This window comes from Ixodes scapularis, unplaced genomic scaffold, assembly GCF_016920785.2.
Source record: "Ixodes scapularis isolate PalLabHiFi unplaced genomic scaffold, ASM1692078v2 PGA_scaffold7__128_contigs__length_106722199, whole genome shotgun sequence".
Lineage (NCBI taxonomy): Eukaryota > Metazoa > Arthropoda > Arachnida > Ixodida > Ixodidae > Ixodes > Ixodes scapularis.
In genome coordinates this window covers 91,527,601-91,548,035 of record NW_024609882.1, presented here as the reverse complement: position 1 = coordinate 91,548,035, position 20,435 = coordinate 91,527,601, and the positions used below count along the sequence as shown (strand labels likewise).

The 20,435-nt window shown below is 45.3% G+C and overlaps 1 protein-coding gene across 1 annotated transcript in view; it reads left to right on the top strand.

Annotated features, from left to right (window-relative positions):
* Positions 1-4,683: 4,683 nt before the first annotated feature.
* LOC8039820 (lysosomal alpha-glucosidase-like) overlaps positions 4,684-20,435 on the top strand; it is a 146,242-nt gene continuing 130,490 nt past the window's right edge. The window contains exons 1-4 of the mRNA XM_040211016.1: positions 4,684-5,025; positions 7,315-7,463; positions 14,339-14,504; positions 16,932-17,028. Of these exons, the coding sequence (XP_040066950.1) occupies positions 4,684-5,025; positions 7,315-7,463; positions 14,339-14,504; positions 16,932-17,028 (754 nt within the window). The remainder of the gene's footprint in view (positions 5,026-7,314; positions 7,464-14,338; positions 14,505-16,931; positions 17,029-20,435) is intronic.

Below are 20,435 nucleotides of genomic sequence, written 5' to 3'. Positions count from 1 at the left end.
ATAGTTATCCTCAAAAGAGTTACCCTCACGAGGGTCACGAGCGTTATGAGAGTTACCCTCACGAGGGTCACGAGAGCTACCCTGACGAGGGTCATGATAGTTACCCTCACAAGGGTTACTTGGGTTACCCTCACGAGTGTTAGCCGCACGAATGTCACTCTGGTTACCCTCACGAGGGCCGCGAGGGTTACCCTCTAGAGGGTCACGATGGTTACCCTCACGAGGGTCACGAGGGTTACCCTCACGAGGGTTACCTTCACGAGGGTCACGAGCGTTACCCCCTGAGATCACGTGACCCCCATATGTCACGTGTCCCCTTGAAGTCACGTGACCCCCTGAGGTTATGTGACCCGCCTGAGGTCACGTTACCTCCTCAAGTCACGTGACACCCCCTCATGTCACGTGACCCCCTGAGGTCACGTGACTCCAATGTCGCTTGGCCCCCTCATGTCACGTGACCCCCTCAGGTCACGTGACATGAGGGGACCCCCTCAGGTCACGTGACCCTCCTGAGTTCACGTGACCCTCCTGAGGTCACGTGACCCTCCTGAGGTCACGTGATCCCCCTGATGTCACGTGACCGCCCCTGAGGTCACGTGACCTCAGGGAGTCACCTTTCCCTCACTACCCTTCCATCCTATCGTTTAGTACCCTTCCATCTTCCTCCTCAAGAGCTGCGCTCTAATCTGGCGTTACAGGGAATTGCAAACGCCTTTCATTTTTTTTTCTTTTTCGCACGACTGAGTTAGTGAGGGATAGCAATCGCAAAAGACGAATTGTACTGGGACAATTATTTTGGTGCTGATTGATTCGCTCAAGGGAATCATAGCGTCAGCCGCTTTCGTACCGTGAGTAAAACGAAGCATCGAATCGTTCCACCTGAGGGGCGATTCACACACTTAAGTCGAGTCCGACGGAGTGCAACTGCAGCGGATCGCGACGCACAGATTGCTATGGCAACAGCTGCGACGGCTTTAACAAAACTGGTTTTTACCCCGTTTTGTAGGAGCCGACGAAGCCGTTGCCATCGTCTCAAGTCGTTGCAGTTGCACTCGCTCGGACTCGACGTGCCGCGATTGGTCGGCGGCACGGTCCAGACCCATCGCAGCAGGCTGCAGTGTCCTGGTACAATGGTCCCGATCGGTTCCAGCGTATAGATTAGGGCACCAGGACAACATTGACCACTGATAGTGGTTGGAAATATAGATATAATAATTACTTTTTTTCGTTTTTTTTTCTTTTTTTCTACGGAAAGTTTTTTTTTGGTTTTTTTTTTGAAGAAGCAGATAACACTAATTATGAAAAGCATGACTGCTTATCACATTCTCATTTACGCTCCAGTATAAAATTGTACTGCCTTCCAAGTAATTCCCATTTTTTGTGTAAAAAAGCTTCGCACGGATTGTACACCGGAGAGTTTGTGTAACGCGGCGCTCAGCTGAGATGGCACTAAATATTGAACACCGATACGGCTTGGCGCAGACTTTTCGTGTACTCATTACCAGCAATCAAATTAATTATAATCTCTTAATGTTTTGAGTAATTTGGTTATCATTTAAACACAGTATTGGGAAGTAATTGCAAGAATAATTTGATTACTTTTCCATAGCCTTAAATTAGTTGTAACAGTCACTATTCTTCCTTTCCTTCTCCTTCCTAATCGCGCACTTTGTAGAAGTTTCCTACGAAGGAACCCTCAAACCGAGTCTCCAACGGGAGGATGGTTTAGCAAAATTGGTGGATTAAGAATATGTATATTAGTTTATGTTTGGGTGATTCTAATCGAGAAATGGAACGTGGTAAAACCCTGTCTTTAAACCGGCAGAAAAATCGGTCGCATCGAAATTCTGAATTAAACGGAAACGTAAAGGTTAGATTTTTTCTAAGTAAAGGCCAGCTACTTTTTTTCATAAGTAATCAACGAATCTAAGTAAATAGGTGTTAACCGACAGCAATTCTATTAGTAATAGGTTGCTTTGCTTCGATTGATGTGTACAACACTTCACGCCACCATCACAATCGGTGGAATAAATGGTTTTCAACGCTGCCTATATACATTTTCTCTCTGCTTTGTGGTCTATTCATTTCCCAGGACATCCTGAGGTTTTCAATTATATTAAGTCATCGGTAGCAGCTGTTTCCAAGTTGCGTCATTTTATTTATATAGGAATCATAGCAACCGCCCTGTCTGCAGTTTTTTTACGACCCTAGTCGTCTCGTTTTTGACGATAGCATTGTAATAAAATAAACAGATTCGTCAAGTTATCTCAGCTGCACACCAGCCTTGGTGACTGTTAGATATCATTTGTCAATCCTTTATTTGAGTTAATTCTTAGAAGAAGAAATATGGTACCGATCGGGCACTCTATCGTCTAAGCTATCTTTGCGGTCGAGTTCTAGCAGAAAATACTTTCATCCACCGATCCGGGCAACATGTGTCGTTGAAAAGAACTTGCTGCTGTTCTGTTGCCGAAAGCTGCCACATCAAGGCAACACTGTCACTGCCACCGGCGTTGTGCTGATGTTCACGCAATGTGACACGTTTTGTCTGAGAACAGAGCGACCGAGAACCAAGTTGATTAAGGGGTATTCACACGAGGGAGAAATCCCGGGGATTTCTCCCCGGCACGCGCATCCCACGACGAAAACGTCAGGCTTTGCGACGTGCAAAAGCCTCGCGTTTTCATCTCGTGATGCGCGCGTGCCGGGGAGAAATCCCCGGGATTTCTCCCTCGTGTGAATACCCCTTTAACTGTTCATGCACATATTGCATCGAAGCCGCCTCGGTGTTTCGTCAATGTCACAGGGTATTTACACGCAATCTAACCCAACCTAAATCAAACATGGCCCACAGCAGGTGATTCGTGAGCACACAAGCGTGTAGAATGCATACCTAGTGCTAATTAATCTTACTTCAGTCCAATTAAGTTAGATTGACAGTAATTTTTAGGACTTACGAAGTGGCGAAACAAAAAATCGAACCCCGGTCGGTGCAATTCGCAGAATCAGGCCTTCGCTTGGTGCCGCAAGAAGTGAATAAGAGTGAAAGCAGCTGGGCTAAGTATGATTCACAAACGCCTGCGTGAAAAGGCTCCGACGAGCACGCGCAGATACCTCCCGAAGGACAAAATGCAGCTTCAAAGTGAACTCACGACATTGCGGGTCCTGAATTAAATTAAACTGGCCTTCAATAAAGCCAATAAATATGACGACATCGAAAGCTCCACGAGCAAACCATAACAAATCATAGCGCACATATCTGCAGTTATGGCGAGTTCGCACCATTCTTTCTGCGCGCTCTCGAGCGCTCTTTCCAGAACGCGTGCAATCGAGTGGTGGAAGTGTGGTGGCCTGATCGCCTGGTTCTTTCCGGGGGCGCCCCTTTTTTTCAGTACGCTCCCTAGCACTCCATCTCTAGCCATCGGAGAGCGGAGCGGCGCAGGTGTCACGTGGCGCATGGATGGGGATCACGAGGTTGTGTTGACGATGGCCGGCAGTGGTCTGCGGTGGTCTGCGGGGTCTGGCATGATGGCGATGAACTTCTTGTTCTACAAAGTGCTTGTGATTACGACGGTGCGAGGATTACAACATACGGGACGGCATCCGCTTATTACCGTTACGGTAAAACTTGACGTGAGAAGTGTTCTCTGTGGTTTTACCAGATTGGAAATCACGGTAGTGGACCCGCTAAGCCTAACCGATGAAGAAACAGCTCCCAGGTCTCGCCGCTGTTCTACCGGGTTTTGTGAACGCGTCAAGGAATGTTCAGGTTTGGTAAATGCGGGCTCAGAGGTTTGTGTTGTAAAATAATGGGAGAGCCGACTATAATGCACTGTGATTTGTGTCGCATGGCGATACGTGATACGTCTTGTGGGTGATGATTGCAAGATATTCCGTAGTGAAAAAAAAAATCGTTTTATTAACCAATTCATATTTGCCTCTTCTGCCGTACATATGACCGCTCTCGCACCGCGTTCACTGTAGAAAAGCGATGCGTTGACAACTATTTACAAACATTGGTTTTCGTTCCGTTCTGCAAAAATCAATTGAGATGTTGCTGTTTCTTGTTTTTATATATACATTACCACTGTTAAGAAGTTTTACTCGTGACTGGTACGAGAATGTCAGAGCGCTCTGAGCCCGGCAGTTGTGATCGGCTGAAATAAATTTCGAGCAGCTCTGGCGGCGAGGATGGGGCGCTCTGTTGGATCAAGGTCAGAAGGGAAAGGCGACCACCGAATTCACCATTAGTATAGAATATTTGCCTTTCTGGGTTTATCAAAATTATAAAGAAAATGTTTCTTTTTTTTTCTTTTCGACTTATCATTGTACACATCCCGACACTCTTAGCGCGAAAACGACATTGGCGGATTTTCGCTTTTTACTTCTGAATAGTATTAGCGAGCACGAAATTTTATCGCTTGCATTATAGAACTAAATGAGCTACTTCCGTAGGAATAGTAACTTGGTTTACATCCCTTGGTTTCAAAGAGAAAAACTGGAAAAACCGGCGATCGCTTGTTCGCGCTAACAGTGTAGTGCCCTGTACTACTTTGAACTAGTTTAAGCTAGCCTTGAATCCAAGTTTCCTACATTCCCGTAATAGGCGAGATGCACAACAACGCAGGCTGACCGAATGCACAAATCAATCACTCTCGCCTCTTTTCTTCTTGCGCCTTCACCATGTATCACCAAACCTTTTCAGGCAGCCTTGCAGAATGCCAATTGGAGAGATTATCTGAGAGGTTCGACTGCCATCCCGTGGTTGCCTCCAATGAAGATGCCTGTCTTTCCCGTGGTTGTTGCTGGAAGCCACTCAATGAAACCATGTTGAATGAGAGGACGGCTATTCCGTCATGCTACTTTCCCAAAGACTACGCGGGCTACGCAGTGACTCGCACCGAAACCTCGACGGACCGGGTCACCCTTCATCTCGAGAGAAAGATCCCGTCGGGTATTGATGTCGATATTCGAGCTGTTCGTGTGGAGCTGCTCTTTTACGACCAGAACACCTTGAGGATTAGGGTGAGTTTAAGAGCTCAAAATTTGTTATTGCCACCGTGCTTTGTTTTCCTCTTTTTTTTTTTTTAAATATTGATGTGAGTCAATTCTTTTCTCATTAAGTGCGCAAGGCGCGGTTCAGAAGGTGTATTATGAACGCATATTTAGCATTACTCGGGTTACGGTTGTGTCATGCAGAGACAAAAAGTTGTAAGGGGCACAAATAATAATGAATAATAAAAGTAAATGACAGAAACTGACAGCAGAAATATTGATGTGCCAAGCAGATAAGCGTAACGCGAATGTTTTTTTTTTCTACTTAATGTATAAAAATATAACATTTTTACCTAAAAAAGAAACTACGCAGCGCCGAATGCTCATTCTCCGCCCAAATGTAGAGCTAGCAGTCCGAATCAATTGCCAAAGTTTCGGAACTAACCGTTATCTTAATTACCTTGATTTACGTGTTTTTTTTTTTAAATTTTCGATGGGAAAATGATCGTCGACACATTTTCCAATACATAAATCTGAAAGGCGCCAGGAATACCAAGACCTGCTCTCATTTTCCCATTAAAATGAGCAGAAAAAGAGCTTATTAAGTTTAAATACTGTTAACGTTTAATTTTTTTTAAAATTCGGCATTGGGCTCGGACCACTAGCGCAGATCCGCTAGTGGTCCGAGCCCGGGGGGAGGGGGGGGGGGGGGGGGGGCACTGTATATTGCACTTTCACCAGCTCACTTTCATCCATACATTTTGCTGAATATTGCTGAAAGAAAATATGACTGAAAAAAAAAGAAAATAACTAACACTCTCTGTGCGCGTCTTAAAATCAGAGCCGCAAAGAGACATATACTTGATAACGATGCCGCAAAGCTATATCTTGATTCGGCATGAGTTTTGTGTGAGCGAACGGCTGAACCCTGGTTCCTCGCAGATTTAACCAGAAACCCCAGCCGAGCGGTAACGCAACAATGCTGTTCAATCCGCGCCCAGTGCTGGCCCCTGGAAGCGGAAATAAAATATCCAGAAGTGTTCGCTTCATACCTAGGAGGCGTTATGTGTTGAGGGAATTGGCAATCAAGTTTTCCCTTTAAAAAAATGATGTTTCAGAAAGCGGCAGCTTTACGTTCATTGGGCGGTGCTGGCATTTTTTATCTCAATCATTTCTTTTTATCATCCCCCTCCAAGCGTTCCTGAGTGTTTCAAGCGCATTTTTATATTATTGGTGTAGTAAAACACTTTCGGCGTGAACCTTAGTTGCGATATTGGGTAGGTACCCGCAGCGCGTTCTGAAGCGATAGAAGTAGGCTTAAAATGTACACAAGGTATTGTTCAGGTATTAGACTAAAGTTTAACCCAGATACAACGGTCACAAACATATAGTGGCACGAAAAGGGAATTATGACGGTTGTGCAGAGGGGTGGGCGGCGCGATTCAGCCCACAGATTGTAGTATAATTTTTGAGTTTACAGCGGCACCAAGCTTCACTCCCAGTGAATGGACGAGCATGTTGCATGAATAGTGAAAGAGCGAAATGATCTTGTGACAGTCGGGGCGCAGGTTGTCGACTTCCACAGTATCTTCGTCACTGAAAACTGAATTGCGGGAAAACTATCACCCAAAAAGCAAATGCAAGCGGTTGTTACATTTGCCATTTTAACCCACCATGACAACAAATACCTCCCTTGACTCGAGAATGAAGGGTCATGCGTTTTACGTTCTTGCCTCTGGCTGCCGGGAGAGCAAGGGAAGTTACCATTTTTTTATGACGTATATTGATCTTTACTGCTCAACTCCACTGAGATGACATTTTTAATTTGGGCTCAAAACTTAATATCTCGCAAGCATCGTACGTCCTGGATGTCTTCAAATTGTATCCTCTGAATCCCATATATCTGAATCATGGGAATTCAACCTTGAATATTAACGTCATTCCATTTGCTTCTTCAGTGCTCAGTGACGTCACAACTTCGCCTTGACGTCACTCACCGTTCTTCCTTCAAACCCTCACCGCCCTAATTAAGCCAAATACATTCCTTGCATGTTGAAGAGACCTATGTTCAACTCACCAAGCGACACACACAAAAGCGTCAATACCACAAACAAGCATGACGCTGTAAGTTTACAGATTTGGCGTGAAGACCAAATTGACCTGCGGGTGGGAAAGACCAGATGTTTTGATATGAACCGAAATATAATTTAATGTGATTACTTCCACGCAAATGTAAAGGTGCGTGCTACGTCAATGCATTGTATAAATGGAAAGTGTACCTCCCTACGTTCCTGATGCTCCTGAATTCAATTCTTGTAGACTTTAGGTACTACGGAGAAGCGCTTTGTTCCTCCTGTGCCTCGGATTCCGTCCAGGACGTTTGCTGGAGACCGCCAGTACACCGTCACCTTCAACGAGACCAATGGGGAGATTAAGGTGCACCGCCGTGGAACACCTGATACAGTCATGTGCGTGACCAATATGTTTAACCTTAGCTTTTCATAGTTGTTTAGTCGCACCGGTGAGCATACTGATATACATTATAAAAATAGCCAGTCGAGTGTGAATCTACAGAAAAGTCGCAGCGATAGGTGCAATACCTTATCGGACAATAACGTATCCTTATGTGTCTTACACCTTACTTGAAAGAGCCGTCGTCGATATCTGTTCGAACAAGGGCGAATTCATTCAATTTACACGCACGGAATTCCTTAAGCGGACGTGATGTGTGACCCAGGTATCGTGAAGCGACGTCAGGGTAAGTGCGACTGTCTAGCCGGTGCTATACGAGACTCAAATGTGTGGCTGTCCTCAAAACACGTGGCTCTTTAGGTGGCGCGTTAGAGCAGCTGGCGGGATGTTGTGTGTAGAGCGCTCGCTTCGTCATAAAAGAACCCAGAATTTAATCCTAAGGAGAGCGTGACGTTTTCAGGTTGGACGTCTTTGGTTATATGTTCGGCATTTTGTAAGGCCCAAAAATGAAGCCTGGATAAAAGCGTGGCCGCGAGGCTCGAAACTGATTGGTTGATGTTTGGGAGAGGGGTGAGGTGCTCGACGCAGATTGGCCGACGAGAAGGTCATGTGCTCAAACTGGTAGGCGAGAAGGAGCTCCACCACGTTTGCACTGAGAGAAATGAGCCCGCGCGTATGCAAGGCTCTTGAGGATTGTCAGGTTTATCGGTCCGATTTGTGGTAGTATCGCTTTATTTTAGGAACATAAATCAAGTGTTCAGATGGTACTCATAATACTATGTGATGAAGAGTGCCGTGAACGTAGGAGTCTGGCGTCTGGAAACTCAAGAGTATCGCTAGACGTGTTTAATGCTAGAATGTTACACGTATGGAACACAAGTGGCTAAAAATTTGCCATTAATATTTTTTTTAAAATATGATTTGTCTTTAGCATCTGGCGTTATCCGCGACAGACGCCCTACTTTATCATTTTGTGGGAAAGAGGAGAGGATCTCATAGCAGCTATCGTTGAAAAAGCAAATATTGGCGTTAAGGGACCAGAGCGATACGTCATGGAGACATGGTACATTACAAGACGCTTAGTAGTACTGTACTTGCTATCGGGTACTTCTTTTGTAAAACAGTTCGAAGCGAATGTACAAAGTTTCCGGGTTTCGGTTCGCTTGATACTACGTTATATGTTTGATTGAGAAAATGGGCACCTGACAAACGCCCGTGTGGATAACGCGGCTTGATCTACAAAGCAAAAAAAAAAAAATGTTTCTAACGAATAGTAAGCTTCATCCTAGTGAACTCATTTTGAGTGTATGTGAGATATATTCTCACAATACTAAATCAAATCAAATCAAATCAAATTTATTTGACACCACATCGTACAAGTTATTGTAAATATTTTATTTTTGTCGTGAAAAGTGAATGATGCCACACGTCGTTCAAGTTATTGTAAATGTTTTATTTTTGTCGTGAAAAGTGAATGATGCCAAACTATATGACGATTAAGCAAGCATATTCTCACAATACTAAATCAAATCAAATCAAATTTATTTGACACCACATCGTACAAGTTATTGTAACTGTTTCATTTTTGTCGTGAAAAGTTAATGATGCCACCACATCGTACAAGTTATTGTAAATGTTTTGTTTTTGTCGTGAAAAGAGAATAATGCGAAACTATATGACGATGAAGCGGGTCGGAGACATTTTACAAACCTTTGCATTGCCAGACTCCTGATATATCATTTTTGTTTCTGAGAAATGAAAAATTTATTTTAGTACATCTGCCTCTACTTATTATGTTAGAGAGGAGTGAGAGTGTATCAACAATGTGGGAGCATCTTGAGTGTTTAGTAGGGACGTATTCAAAACGGACGATCAAATCAGTATGACCTTTGCAGATTTCATTTTTTTCAACCTACCACTTGAATCTACGACCGGCTAATTTTCTTAGGTTGTTTGAAAAGTTTTCATGAATACACCCAGATATAGCACACGTCATGACTGGGATATACTTATATGCTCTTACGTTCTTATTCACTACCTGCACTCAAAGCTAATGAGCAGGGCTTGCGTTTGAAAGCGTATTAAAGGAGCTGTGCAACGATTTTAACGTTGAAAGAATTAGCATCTTCTACTTTTGACATTGTTCACCTTGTCACAAATGACAGAAAACACACCTCCTTTCATCGAAATGTTGCGATTCCGCCACGTAATAGCGAGGCAAAACTTAGAATGTTCCCCGACCTTCAGCGGGGAGCGGCGGCCATGAAAAGCACGCGGCGTGACGTCAGTGGGGATCTTGTACAAAGATAGCAAGTTGTGCGAATACCTGCTCAATAAAACGTAACTTTTCTATAAATCTTGACGTTCCAACATATATATATAAATGCGTCAAAACCCTTGTATCATCGACAAAACTTTTATTATACGGAGTTTTAGTGGTGCCATCCATCCTAGGTCCACAAAACCGCGAATAGCCGCCAGAAGGCGGAGGGGGAGGGGGACAGCGCCGGAGGGGTAAGGCAACACCTCCTAGAAGACAAGGCCGTAGTGCTCTTCTCGTGACGTCGCAAAGGAAGGCCATCGGGGGCGCGCGTCGAAGCGAATGCAACGCGCGTAGATCGACCGTCGTAACGCGTTTTTAGTCACATACGCGTGTCATATTAGCTAAAATGAAAGCTGCACATAGCAACGGGTCTAGAAAACATTTTATTACACGAGCAAAATATTACACCGCTAAATAATCGGTACGAAATGGCACGAGGTATGCGTACAAGACGTCAATCGAAAAATGGGATTGTCTTAAGTCGAAAACATTGAGTCATGCAATTATTGTTTAGGAATGCATATTTTATACAGAAATACTTTGACAAAATGGCGAGACACGCAGTGATTTTGAAACAGCAAAACAGAACAGTTAAAAATCAGGTAGACATAGTCAACGCGGACAAGGCAAGACAAGCGTTTCTCACGATCATGTAAGCGACGTTATCGCGTGCAGTCACTGAATTCTTGCATCATACCCCGGCCACATGGCAAAAGTAATGTAATTTCGATCGAATGACATTATAGGGTCGACAAATCCGCTTGCGGCGCTCGTATAATCACTCAAGACCGCGAGCTGATTAAATCCTATATCACTGAATGAAAATATATTAACGTTTCCCTGTGGCAGGGGTACTAAACTTACTACTAAGTCTACTAATTTACTTCTCCCTATGGGCTCGAGCTGCCTTAGAACAAAACATAACTTGTTTTTTATATAATAATACTATCACCTTAATACAGTTAAGATTCTAGTATAAACGCGAAAAAGGCAATAAAATAACTTTAGTATAAATAAACACAGAATCACAAACAACTCACTTTCAATAATCACACAAACTTGATTTTCATCTTCCAGTGAAAACTAGATTAGCGCGCATATTTACAAATGTCGACGCAACTGCATACGAATAATGACAAGGAACAAAATTGCAATTTATCATGCGATTAAAAAAAACGATTGCAGCATCTTACTTGCGTCCTACATGAACAAGAAAGCCCGTAAATAAGTTGTTTCTCACCTGTCGATCGTATCCATACGTCCCACAATATCCGTGACGAACACATTTGAATACGAACTCCAAGAAGCCTCTCTCTGTCGAGAGAGAGGTCTATCGATTAGTCGACCAGAGCCTTCGTTGGCTAGTTGTCACACGTCACTCAAACCGTAGCAGGACTTGTTTCACAAATGCACGCAAAATGCCGTAGTATCAAGCGAACACACAAAAAAACTACCCGAGACTACGGTGATGACAGAAATACGACGGGAAACAAGTCTCAAAAGTACCACACACGAGAGCAACGGCGACGAAAGCAGCGGCGACGAGAGCAGCGGCGACGAGAGCAACGGCGACGAGAGCAGCGGCGACGAAAGGCTTAACGTTGTCGACCCATCTCTTGCTGGTGTGGGCTCCCTGCGACAACGACTGGATTTCTTTTCGGTTTGCTTCCCTTCTGAGATGTCTCAGCGTTCCTTTTCAGACAGTCAGCAGCTCACACACAACGTAAATTTACCAGAATCGAAGCCATGTGGCATCAGCAGCATCGAAGCCGTCCTTTCGAAAAGTGTGGGGTGCTGCGGAACTGCACGTAGTCCCGCGGTTACGGGAATACTCATAAATATAATTTTGGTACTCTCAACCTTGGTAGCGCGTTTTATAATACGTTTATATTATATATATAATAAATTGTACAAGACTGCGCCTTTAAAACGTATATTAATGTCGGATAAACGCGCATGAACGAACACCACCGCGCCGCTTGTCAAGGGACATTGTTTTCACGTCGATAGCGTATTCTCACGTAGTTGCGCCATGGACTTCCTTCCTCCGCCATTGTGACGTAACCTCTCAGAGCGCTCTGGCCTTCTTCTCTAGGAGGTGTTGGGTAAGGACGGGTATGGCCGGACCCGCATGAGACTTTCCTCCTTTCACCGTATATTTCGCGGGGCGCCCGCCAGCACGTGGTCACGCGGTCGCGAGCGGATGAGTTCTCGCTGCTCGCTCATGGCTCTAGAGAGAGAACTTTTCCGGAACCCCGCGCCTACTCAAGTGACGTCACTGCGCACGTGACCCGGAAGACGATGTACGAGTTGAGAGGCGGCAAAAACCCGGATCTTTTTCATTTTTTAAATAAAAAAGTGAAAGCCGTTTACAACTCCCTGTAACACCGAATTAGAGCGCAGCTCTTGAGGAGGAGGAGGGAAGGGTACTGGGGGGTGAAGTGACCTGGGGGGGGTTCACGTGACCTTGGGGAGTCACGTGACCATGCCGATGATGTCATCAGTGACGTCACTGATGACGTCATCCGTGACGATGACGATGCGGACTCCGATGACGTCATCAGCGATGATGACGATGACGATGCGGATGTTGGTGACGTCATCAGTGACGTCACTGATGACGTCATCTGTGATGATGACGATGACTATGCGGATGTCCCCCCGAAGTCACGTGACACCCCAAGGTCACGTGACCCCCACCGTGGTCACGTGACCTCCCCGATGACGTCATCGTCACTGATGACGTCACCGGCATCCGCATCGTCATCGTCATCATCACTGATGACGTCATCAGTGACGTCACTGATGACCTCACCGGCATCCGCATCGTCATCGTAATCATCACTGATGACGTCACCGGCATCTGCATCGTCATCGTCATCATCACTGATGACGTCATCAGTGGCGTCATCGGGGAGGTCACGTGACCTCCGCGGGGGTCACGTGACCCTGGGGGTGGTCACGTGACCTGGGGGTGTCACGTGCCTTCGGGGGGGGGGGGGGGGGTCACGTGACCTCGGGGGGGGGGGTCACGTGACTTCAGGGGGTCACGTGACTGGGTGTCACGTGACCTTGGGGTGACCTTGGGGGTCACGTGACCTTGGGATGACCTTGGGGGCCACGTGACCTTGGAATGACCTGGGGGCCACGTGACCTTGGAATGACCTTGGTTACCCCGACGCCGACGGCGACGCCGACGCCGCTCAAGCCAGGAACGGGCCCCTAGGAGCTGCGCTCTAAAAGTGAAAGCCGTTTACAACTCCCTGTAACACCGAATTAGAGCGCAGCTCTTGAGGAGGAGGAGGAGGGAAGGGTACTGGGCGGGTGAAGTGACCTGGGGGGAGGGGTCACGTGACGATGCCGATGATGTCATCAGTGACGTCACTGATGACATCATCAGTGACGATGACGATGCGGACTCCGATGACGTCATCAGCGACGATGACGATGACGATGCGGATGCCGGTGACGTCATCAGTGACGTCACCGGCATCCGCATCGTCATCATCACGAATGACGTCATCAGTGACGTCATTCGTGATGCGGATGCCGGTGACGTCATTCGTGATGCGGATGCCGGTGACGTCATCAGTGACGTCACTGATGACGTCATCAGCGATGATGACGATGACGATGCGGGTGCCGGTGAGGTAATCAGTGACGTCACTGATGACGTCATCAGTGACGATGACGATGACGATACGGATGCCGGTGACGTCATCAGTGACGTCACTGATGACGTGATCAGCGACGATGACGATGGCGATGCGGATGCCGGTGAGCTAATCAGTGAGGTCACTGATGACGTCATCAGTGGTGATGACGATGACGATGCTGATGCCGGTGACGTCATCAGTGACGATGACGTCATCGGGGGGGGGGTCACGTGACCCTGGGGGTGGTCACGTGACCTGGGGGGTGTCACGTGACTTCAGGGGGTCACGTGACCTTGGGGGTCACGTGACCCTGGGACGGTCACGTGACCTCTAGGGGTCACACCTTGGGGGTCACGTGACCTTGCGGTGACCTTGGGGGTCGCGTGACCTTGGGATGACCTTGGAGGTCGCGTGACCTTGGGGTGACCTTGGTTACGCCGACGGCGACGCCGACGCCGCTCAAGCCGGGAACGGGCCCCTAAGAGCTGCGCTCTAAAACTAGGGTATCCAGGCAAAATCTGTTTTCTGTAGTTCAGTGCAGAAGTGTCAGGCATCAACTTCAACAAATATTTAAGCAAAGCCCTGAAATTGTTGCACAGCTCCTTTAAGTTGATGGGAAGCCCTATAATAGACCCTTTTCTAAAGTCCGCGCCAAACCTTGTTTGTCATTGCTCGCTCACATACTCTGATCATGTGTTGAAAACGAGGCCTCCGTCAGCGTTCGGCGTGAGCTCGGCTCAGCTCGTATCGGGAGTAGGTGTGACGTCAGCGTTCGGCGAGGAATCGTATCCGATCACGCACTTCGGGTGCAAACAATGGCGACTGCCAATGTTGCCTGATGTATATTTAAAAGGGGTCTGCTGTAATGAGAACTATTGCCTCACGACTGCAGCTTCCAGACGCACCTGTCCCGGCTAGTGTTTACCGAGAAGTTTCTGCAACTATCGACACTCCTGCCCTCCGACGTCGTATACGGCCTCGGCGAGCAGTGGTCTCCGCTCCGAAGAGGGGTCAACTGGACGCGCCACGTGATCTTCAATGACGGAGCTCCACCCACGGTATCTTATTCTAAGTATTGCGCTCCTATTGTCCACAAAATAAACTCAAAGATGACCACATAGCACTGAGTTGTGGACTTAATATTTTTTACCTATTTTTTAGCTCACCAAAACATGTACCGAACCATTTTTTTTTGTATTGATTTCATATAGCTCGTGATCTTCATACCAGTGTTTTAGACGTTACAGACAAAATGTATCCAAATAACTATCTTGTTCCTGGCAAAATAAAGAACCGCGTTACCCACCTTCGTTACCTACGTTTGTCGACGGTGTCAATTTTGACACTGAGACAAAGGGCGTGGGCATTTAAGTTTTTGCTCAGATTTCACTTTTTCGGTGGGTAAAAGAAAGGAAAAAATTGAGAGGTCTAGAATGAGTGAAATATTGAATAATGTAGCACCAAATTTAGTTTCACATAAAAACTTAAAATAAATTTAGGGGCACTTTTTTGTGTCTTGGGAATATTACGTAACGAGTAACGTATTTTTCTGCCTATTACCCGTAACTCGAAATAAGTAACGTAAGTACGTTACTCGTTACTGTTTTCAAAAAGTAACAAGTACGTTACTATGTTATAGAAAAAAAGTAACGCTTTACAGGAAACGCAGTTACTTGTAACGTATACCGCCAACCCTGCTTTGTACACGAAAAGCCGCAAATGCTCTAAGGTGATTTTGAAATTTTTCAAACATAATTTTGCGCGTAAGAAGTGTTTGTTGTCGGAAATTTCGACAATCTAAACCTTTATATGCATCTTCGATTTTTTTTTTTATAAATCGCAAGACTGAACTGTGGTTGGTTGGATCGGTAGGAGTTACTACTCCATGCCGTACTATGGTTCTGCCCTGGTCATCTGTTCGAAATCTTTCGCCACGTGACGACTAAGCACGCACAAATCTAGAAGAAGTGCACCGCGCTTAACATTGTTGCTACTGAATCCCCGAACTACACCCAGCTCGACGAGGTAATACGCTGGAAAGCGATAAACCCGTGCACCTTACCTTGGCGTCGACTTGCATTGTGTTCATCGTGATGCACTGCAAGCCGCATGTGCGGCGACGCGGGCGAGGGGTGGGCGGCGCTGCATGGATCCGCTCATGATGAAACTATGGTAAGAATCGCGCAGACCTTGCCGTTTAGATGGTTTTGGTGAAGCGCCATCGATCGCCTCAGGTATGAATTGCAACACACACACATAAATATATGCCGAAGCACATCCTAGAAGAGTGGCCCGGTCGCGGTACGCTACCACGATTTTTGGAAGTTAATCGACAAGTACGCTTTATTGAAAATAATGTTTTAGTGTCATCTGCACAAGGGGCTGGCAGCAAATGGAGCTAAAATCTGCCGCAAAACATAGCTCTTTAGTTTTGAGTCATTCGAAGCATCAAGCACCTACAGGTCGCCAGACCTCGAGTACTCACTTGAAACTTTCAAACCTAGATTACGTTGGAGGGTTCATCCGGAGGGAAGACACCGACATAAAAAAAAGTAACCGGCAAGACGAACATAATTGTTGTTCGGTAAATTTGACGAGCCAGACATGGCCTGCAAAATTTACTGGACGGTTTTGGGGCAAAAGGGGCACAAAATTGACATAAGCAGGGTGACTTAACCAACTCTTCGAGGCTGCTTGATGTAGCTATGGAAATGACACGACCACCGACCGCTTAATTAGGTGGATGATGTCTTGTGCGCCACATTTGGTAGAATGCGTTGACTTGGTATATCTCAAACTTCGGTGGACATTGAAATAGTGTTACCGCTGCAGTAGGGCTACCTCGTGGGTGGTGTTTCGCTCCAACGAATATTTGACCCCATTGATTATTTCTCCAGGGTGGCCACAAATCGTGTTGTCGTTGAAAGTCGCATCATCAGCTATTTTACCTATCTATTCTATACTTAAAATAATTTGTTCAGTGATGATCAAAGCAAGCTGCACTTTTTGTGTATGTTTATTAACAGTATTATAGTTATTAATTTTCTATGTGTGAGAGAGATCCGGTGGCCGAGTGTGTCGGGGCAACGTAGCTTGTAGCACGGGGAGCGCACGTTTGTGGTGAAGAATACGGTAATCTTTATATATATGCCGACCCCTTCCCGTTTTTATATGGATAAACATTAAACCAGGTTGTGTATTTTTATCTTTCACTACTGCGTAATGCCCCCCAAAGAGCACAGTGCAAAAATTGTGCTGCACCAAATAAATTGCAAATCTACGAACGTGGCCCATTTCCGACGTCCTTTACAGCTAACTAATTTACAACCGTCTAAGCATGCATACAACACATTATTTACCTTTTTTATTTGTCCTCTGGGACTGTATACCTCCACCATTACTCCTTGATTTATTATTGCACGTTTGAAGATACGCGTCTTTGCAGTGCTCGAATGCCTTCCACCCTACACTTATTGTTCTTTCAGGTAAACAGGAACATGTATGGCTCACATCCTTTCTATATCGGAGTGGAACGTGATGGAAAAAGTCACGGAGTTTTCCTGCACAACAGCAATTCCATCGGTAAGAATAACATAGATTAACCAAACAACGACGTCGGTCAGGTTGTCCGTCCTCTTTTGTGTAGTCACGTTTAACTCTTCCTCGACCACGCCCATAGGCCATCGAGCCCCGGTAATCGATGGTTTCCAAGCGCAGTCAAGAAATTAAATTTGTGCAGCATTATGCTCTACAATCTCGTGGATAGCCGAAGATCTCTAGTTATAGATACAACGTATGTTTGAGCTTAGTAACAGATGGTGTTTTTTACAGATTTCAACTGTATTGTGGCATACATTTTTAGATATGAGGACCTCTGGGGACGTTTTCAATTAAGTTATACCCGTCGTGTAACAGATGGTTGACGATAAGCATCACTATAATTGCCAAGGCTGTCCTGAGCCGGTGTGCATATTTTATGATGCCAACAAGGCGCGCAGAAATACTAAATATGAGGAAGCTTCAATCTAGGCTAAAGCAACAACAAGGTAGAACACAAAGAAAGCTTGCTTCTGTGGATGTGAGGATCTGTGTTTCACCCACAAAAGCGAACCTTATTTGAAAAGCAGACGTGTTACGGAGGCTAACTCTCCGACGAACCAGAAATAGAAAACGTCCGTTAGAGTAGACTAACTTTCGGAACTAATCGCCGTGGGTGTAGGGCATATTTTCTTTATTCTTCAATTTTTTTATTTGTCGATTTATTTCACATAGCTGTAGAACTTTGGGCGTTTACACGCTGTCCGGACTTACATTGTACATACACAAAAGAAATTTAATATTTTTTGCACATTTTAATGACCCTAGTTTCCTTTAAAAGGAACAAATATTCGTCCACATTTTGGTGTGTCATATTGCTTCATAGATAAGTTAGTTAAGAAAAGAAAAACTCCCGAAGGTTCCTTGGGAAATGAATACTCTTCCCATCTTCAGGAAAAAGTTAAAAAGTGGAGAATAAAAAAAGAAACAAAAAGAGGAACGAGAATTAAACATCGCATGACAGAGTACGGTTCTGTCCGATATATATGTTTAATACTTTATTAAGGATTTAAAATTTACCAACACGCACATCTCAAAGCGAATAAAGACTCATCTACTTCAAATGAACACTGAATTGCAGATCCAACCAGAGTATCTAAAGTATAGGTCGGATACGATTAAACGTTTTATCAAAAAACTGTGTCTGGTATATCGCAAATGTGTTCTAAATACACGAAATGTATAGATCCTCTCGCGTCACGGCGCCACGTGACGTTGCGTGGCTACTTAAAACCACGACTAGAAAGTGTCACGCTGTGGGACGTTACAGTGTCATGTTACACCATCGGGTCACGTGATGTCAGGCCACGATATCCCATCATTGTGTTACTTGAGTCAATAGCATTGCGTAATATCACGTCACGTAACCACGTGACGTCAGATAAAGTGAAGCGACAACCCGACCTTACACAGGCATTTGACGTCTAGCTGTAATGTTACGTCATGGTATCACGTGATAACCGTTATACTGACGACGTCAAGGGCACACCGTGACGTTATGACCGCTAGGAGCTGAACATATCAAAGATAAGTATTTAAAACTTTGTGCCTTTGGTACCTGCTTACAAAATTAGAGCTCCAACACGATCAACTGTGCAACAACCAAACCATTGAAAATCTCTGCACCTGCTGGTAGCAAAAAAATTATACAGATAAGGTTATGAATTGAGAAAGATAGGAACGGGTTAGATATTTTCTCGTTCGCACCAGTATGTATCTAGCTTTTTGGTGACTGTGTTGGCACTCGAAACTGCGAAGCCTACAGGCGCTACTTCACGTGCCTCACTCGAACAGCAGTTCTTGCACAAGTTAGAACCAGTCTGTGGTAACGACGAAGCCACCCTTGTAACGTTTTTTATTCTGGTGAAGCAGATAAACAAGCTTATATAGCCCTACACCTTAGGAAACAATGATCCATATAGTCCTCCCTCAAGTGTGTAACGCTCTTGACACGCATGTGCATTCATAAACAGAGAAACCTTGGTCCCTGAAAGCTCGGAAGCAAACTTCCTCCGTCGTCTGCATCGCGTTATGGCGGCCCGGAATCAAGCGCATCGACCTAAATGAGGTTTAATGAGGACGCTACATCTATTGTACGGGGTGAGAGGAGCAGGAAATGAAACCGGAACACGAGCTTTCCGCAAACTGTATTTATTTGCGAAGCCAGCTTCTTCCGCAGGTAAAGAATCACACACATAAACTGAGTTGTCACGACGTTAGCACTGCGATGTTAAACAAAGAAAATCTATACCCAGTTACTTCACGCAATTTGCGCCTTACCTTTCATGTTCCTTGAGCCACAATTTCTTCGTCAGTACCGCACATCACGGGGGAGCAGTAAGCCATTCGCAAACCCACAAGCCGCCTTCAAAACAGCACATTCTAAGCGGCCTTCGGGACACGTTGCTGCGAGGTAACCAGAAAACATTGCGTCGGGAAGCGAGAAAGATGGTTAAATCGATTGCCACCAGATGACAGGGTTAAGCAGAGTAATTGCAAGTAGCTAGGCTAGGTGGTGAAAGTTACCGCCCACTTCATGTGCTACAAACACATGTTTACTTGCTCACGTCAACATTAAGCTTCGGGCACCCTTATTATAGACATGTGCAGAAGCATAGCGCGTACCAGAAGATGTTTGTATCTGCCGCGTACGCGGCACATATAAACGTAAATACAACAGCACACTACTTCCAGTCTCTGCGCTTCCGCCGTTTATAGTCGTCGTTTTCATGGTAAAGATATAAATAAAAAAAATATTATCCCCAGCATATAGATTTCTCTTCAGTGATGTCATACCTCTGAAAGTATTGTGAACGGCTCAGAGGATGAATAACCTGGTAAGAGCTAAACACTGATGCCGTAATTATTTGAATGCTGAGAATGCAATCCGATCCTCTGCGGTTTTAGGCCATGTGTTCGCTTCCCCGCACATCAGGTTTTTTTATCGCAGTATTTGTTTTGTTTGATTTTTGCTGTTCGCGTGCGACTGATATTGTCGTCTTGATTGAACCCTTGTAGAGAGGGTATTTACTCAGCTGGAAGCGATAATCGCTCTTCTCTCAACCGGAATCCAGTCAAAGTTACGGCTTGCAGCAGTTATTGAGTGCTCGGAGCTACGCGTTCGTGAGCTTGAAAACTTCGAGCGCTCATCACAGCGCGCCACTTGGAGGGCAGTTTCTCCAGGCACCGTATTATATTTAAACAGAAAAGTAACGAATATATTTTTCGTCGTTTTTACCTACCACCCTGCCTTAATGCTAAAATTTGAAACTGCAAGTATACTTATTTCAGTAATATTTCAAGTCTGATCAGTCCTTCCGCAAGAGCGTAATCGCTCTCGGGAAGGGGACAACAGGATATCGTAGACGACAGTCACATTGGCCACTGTACTA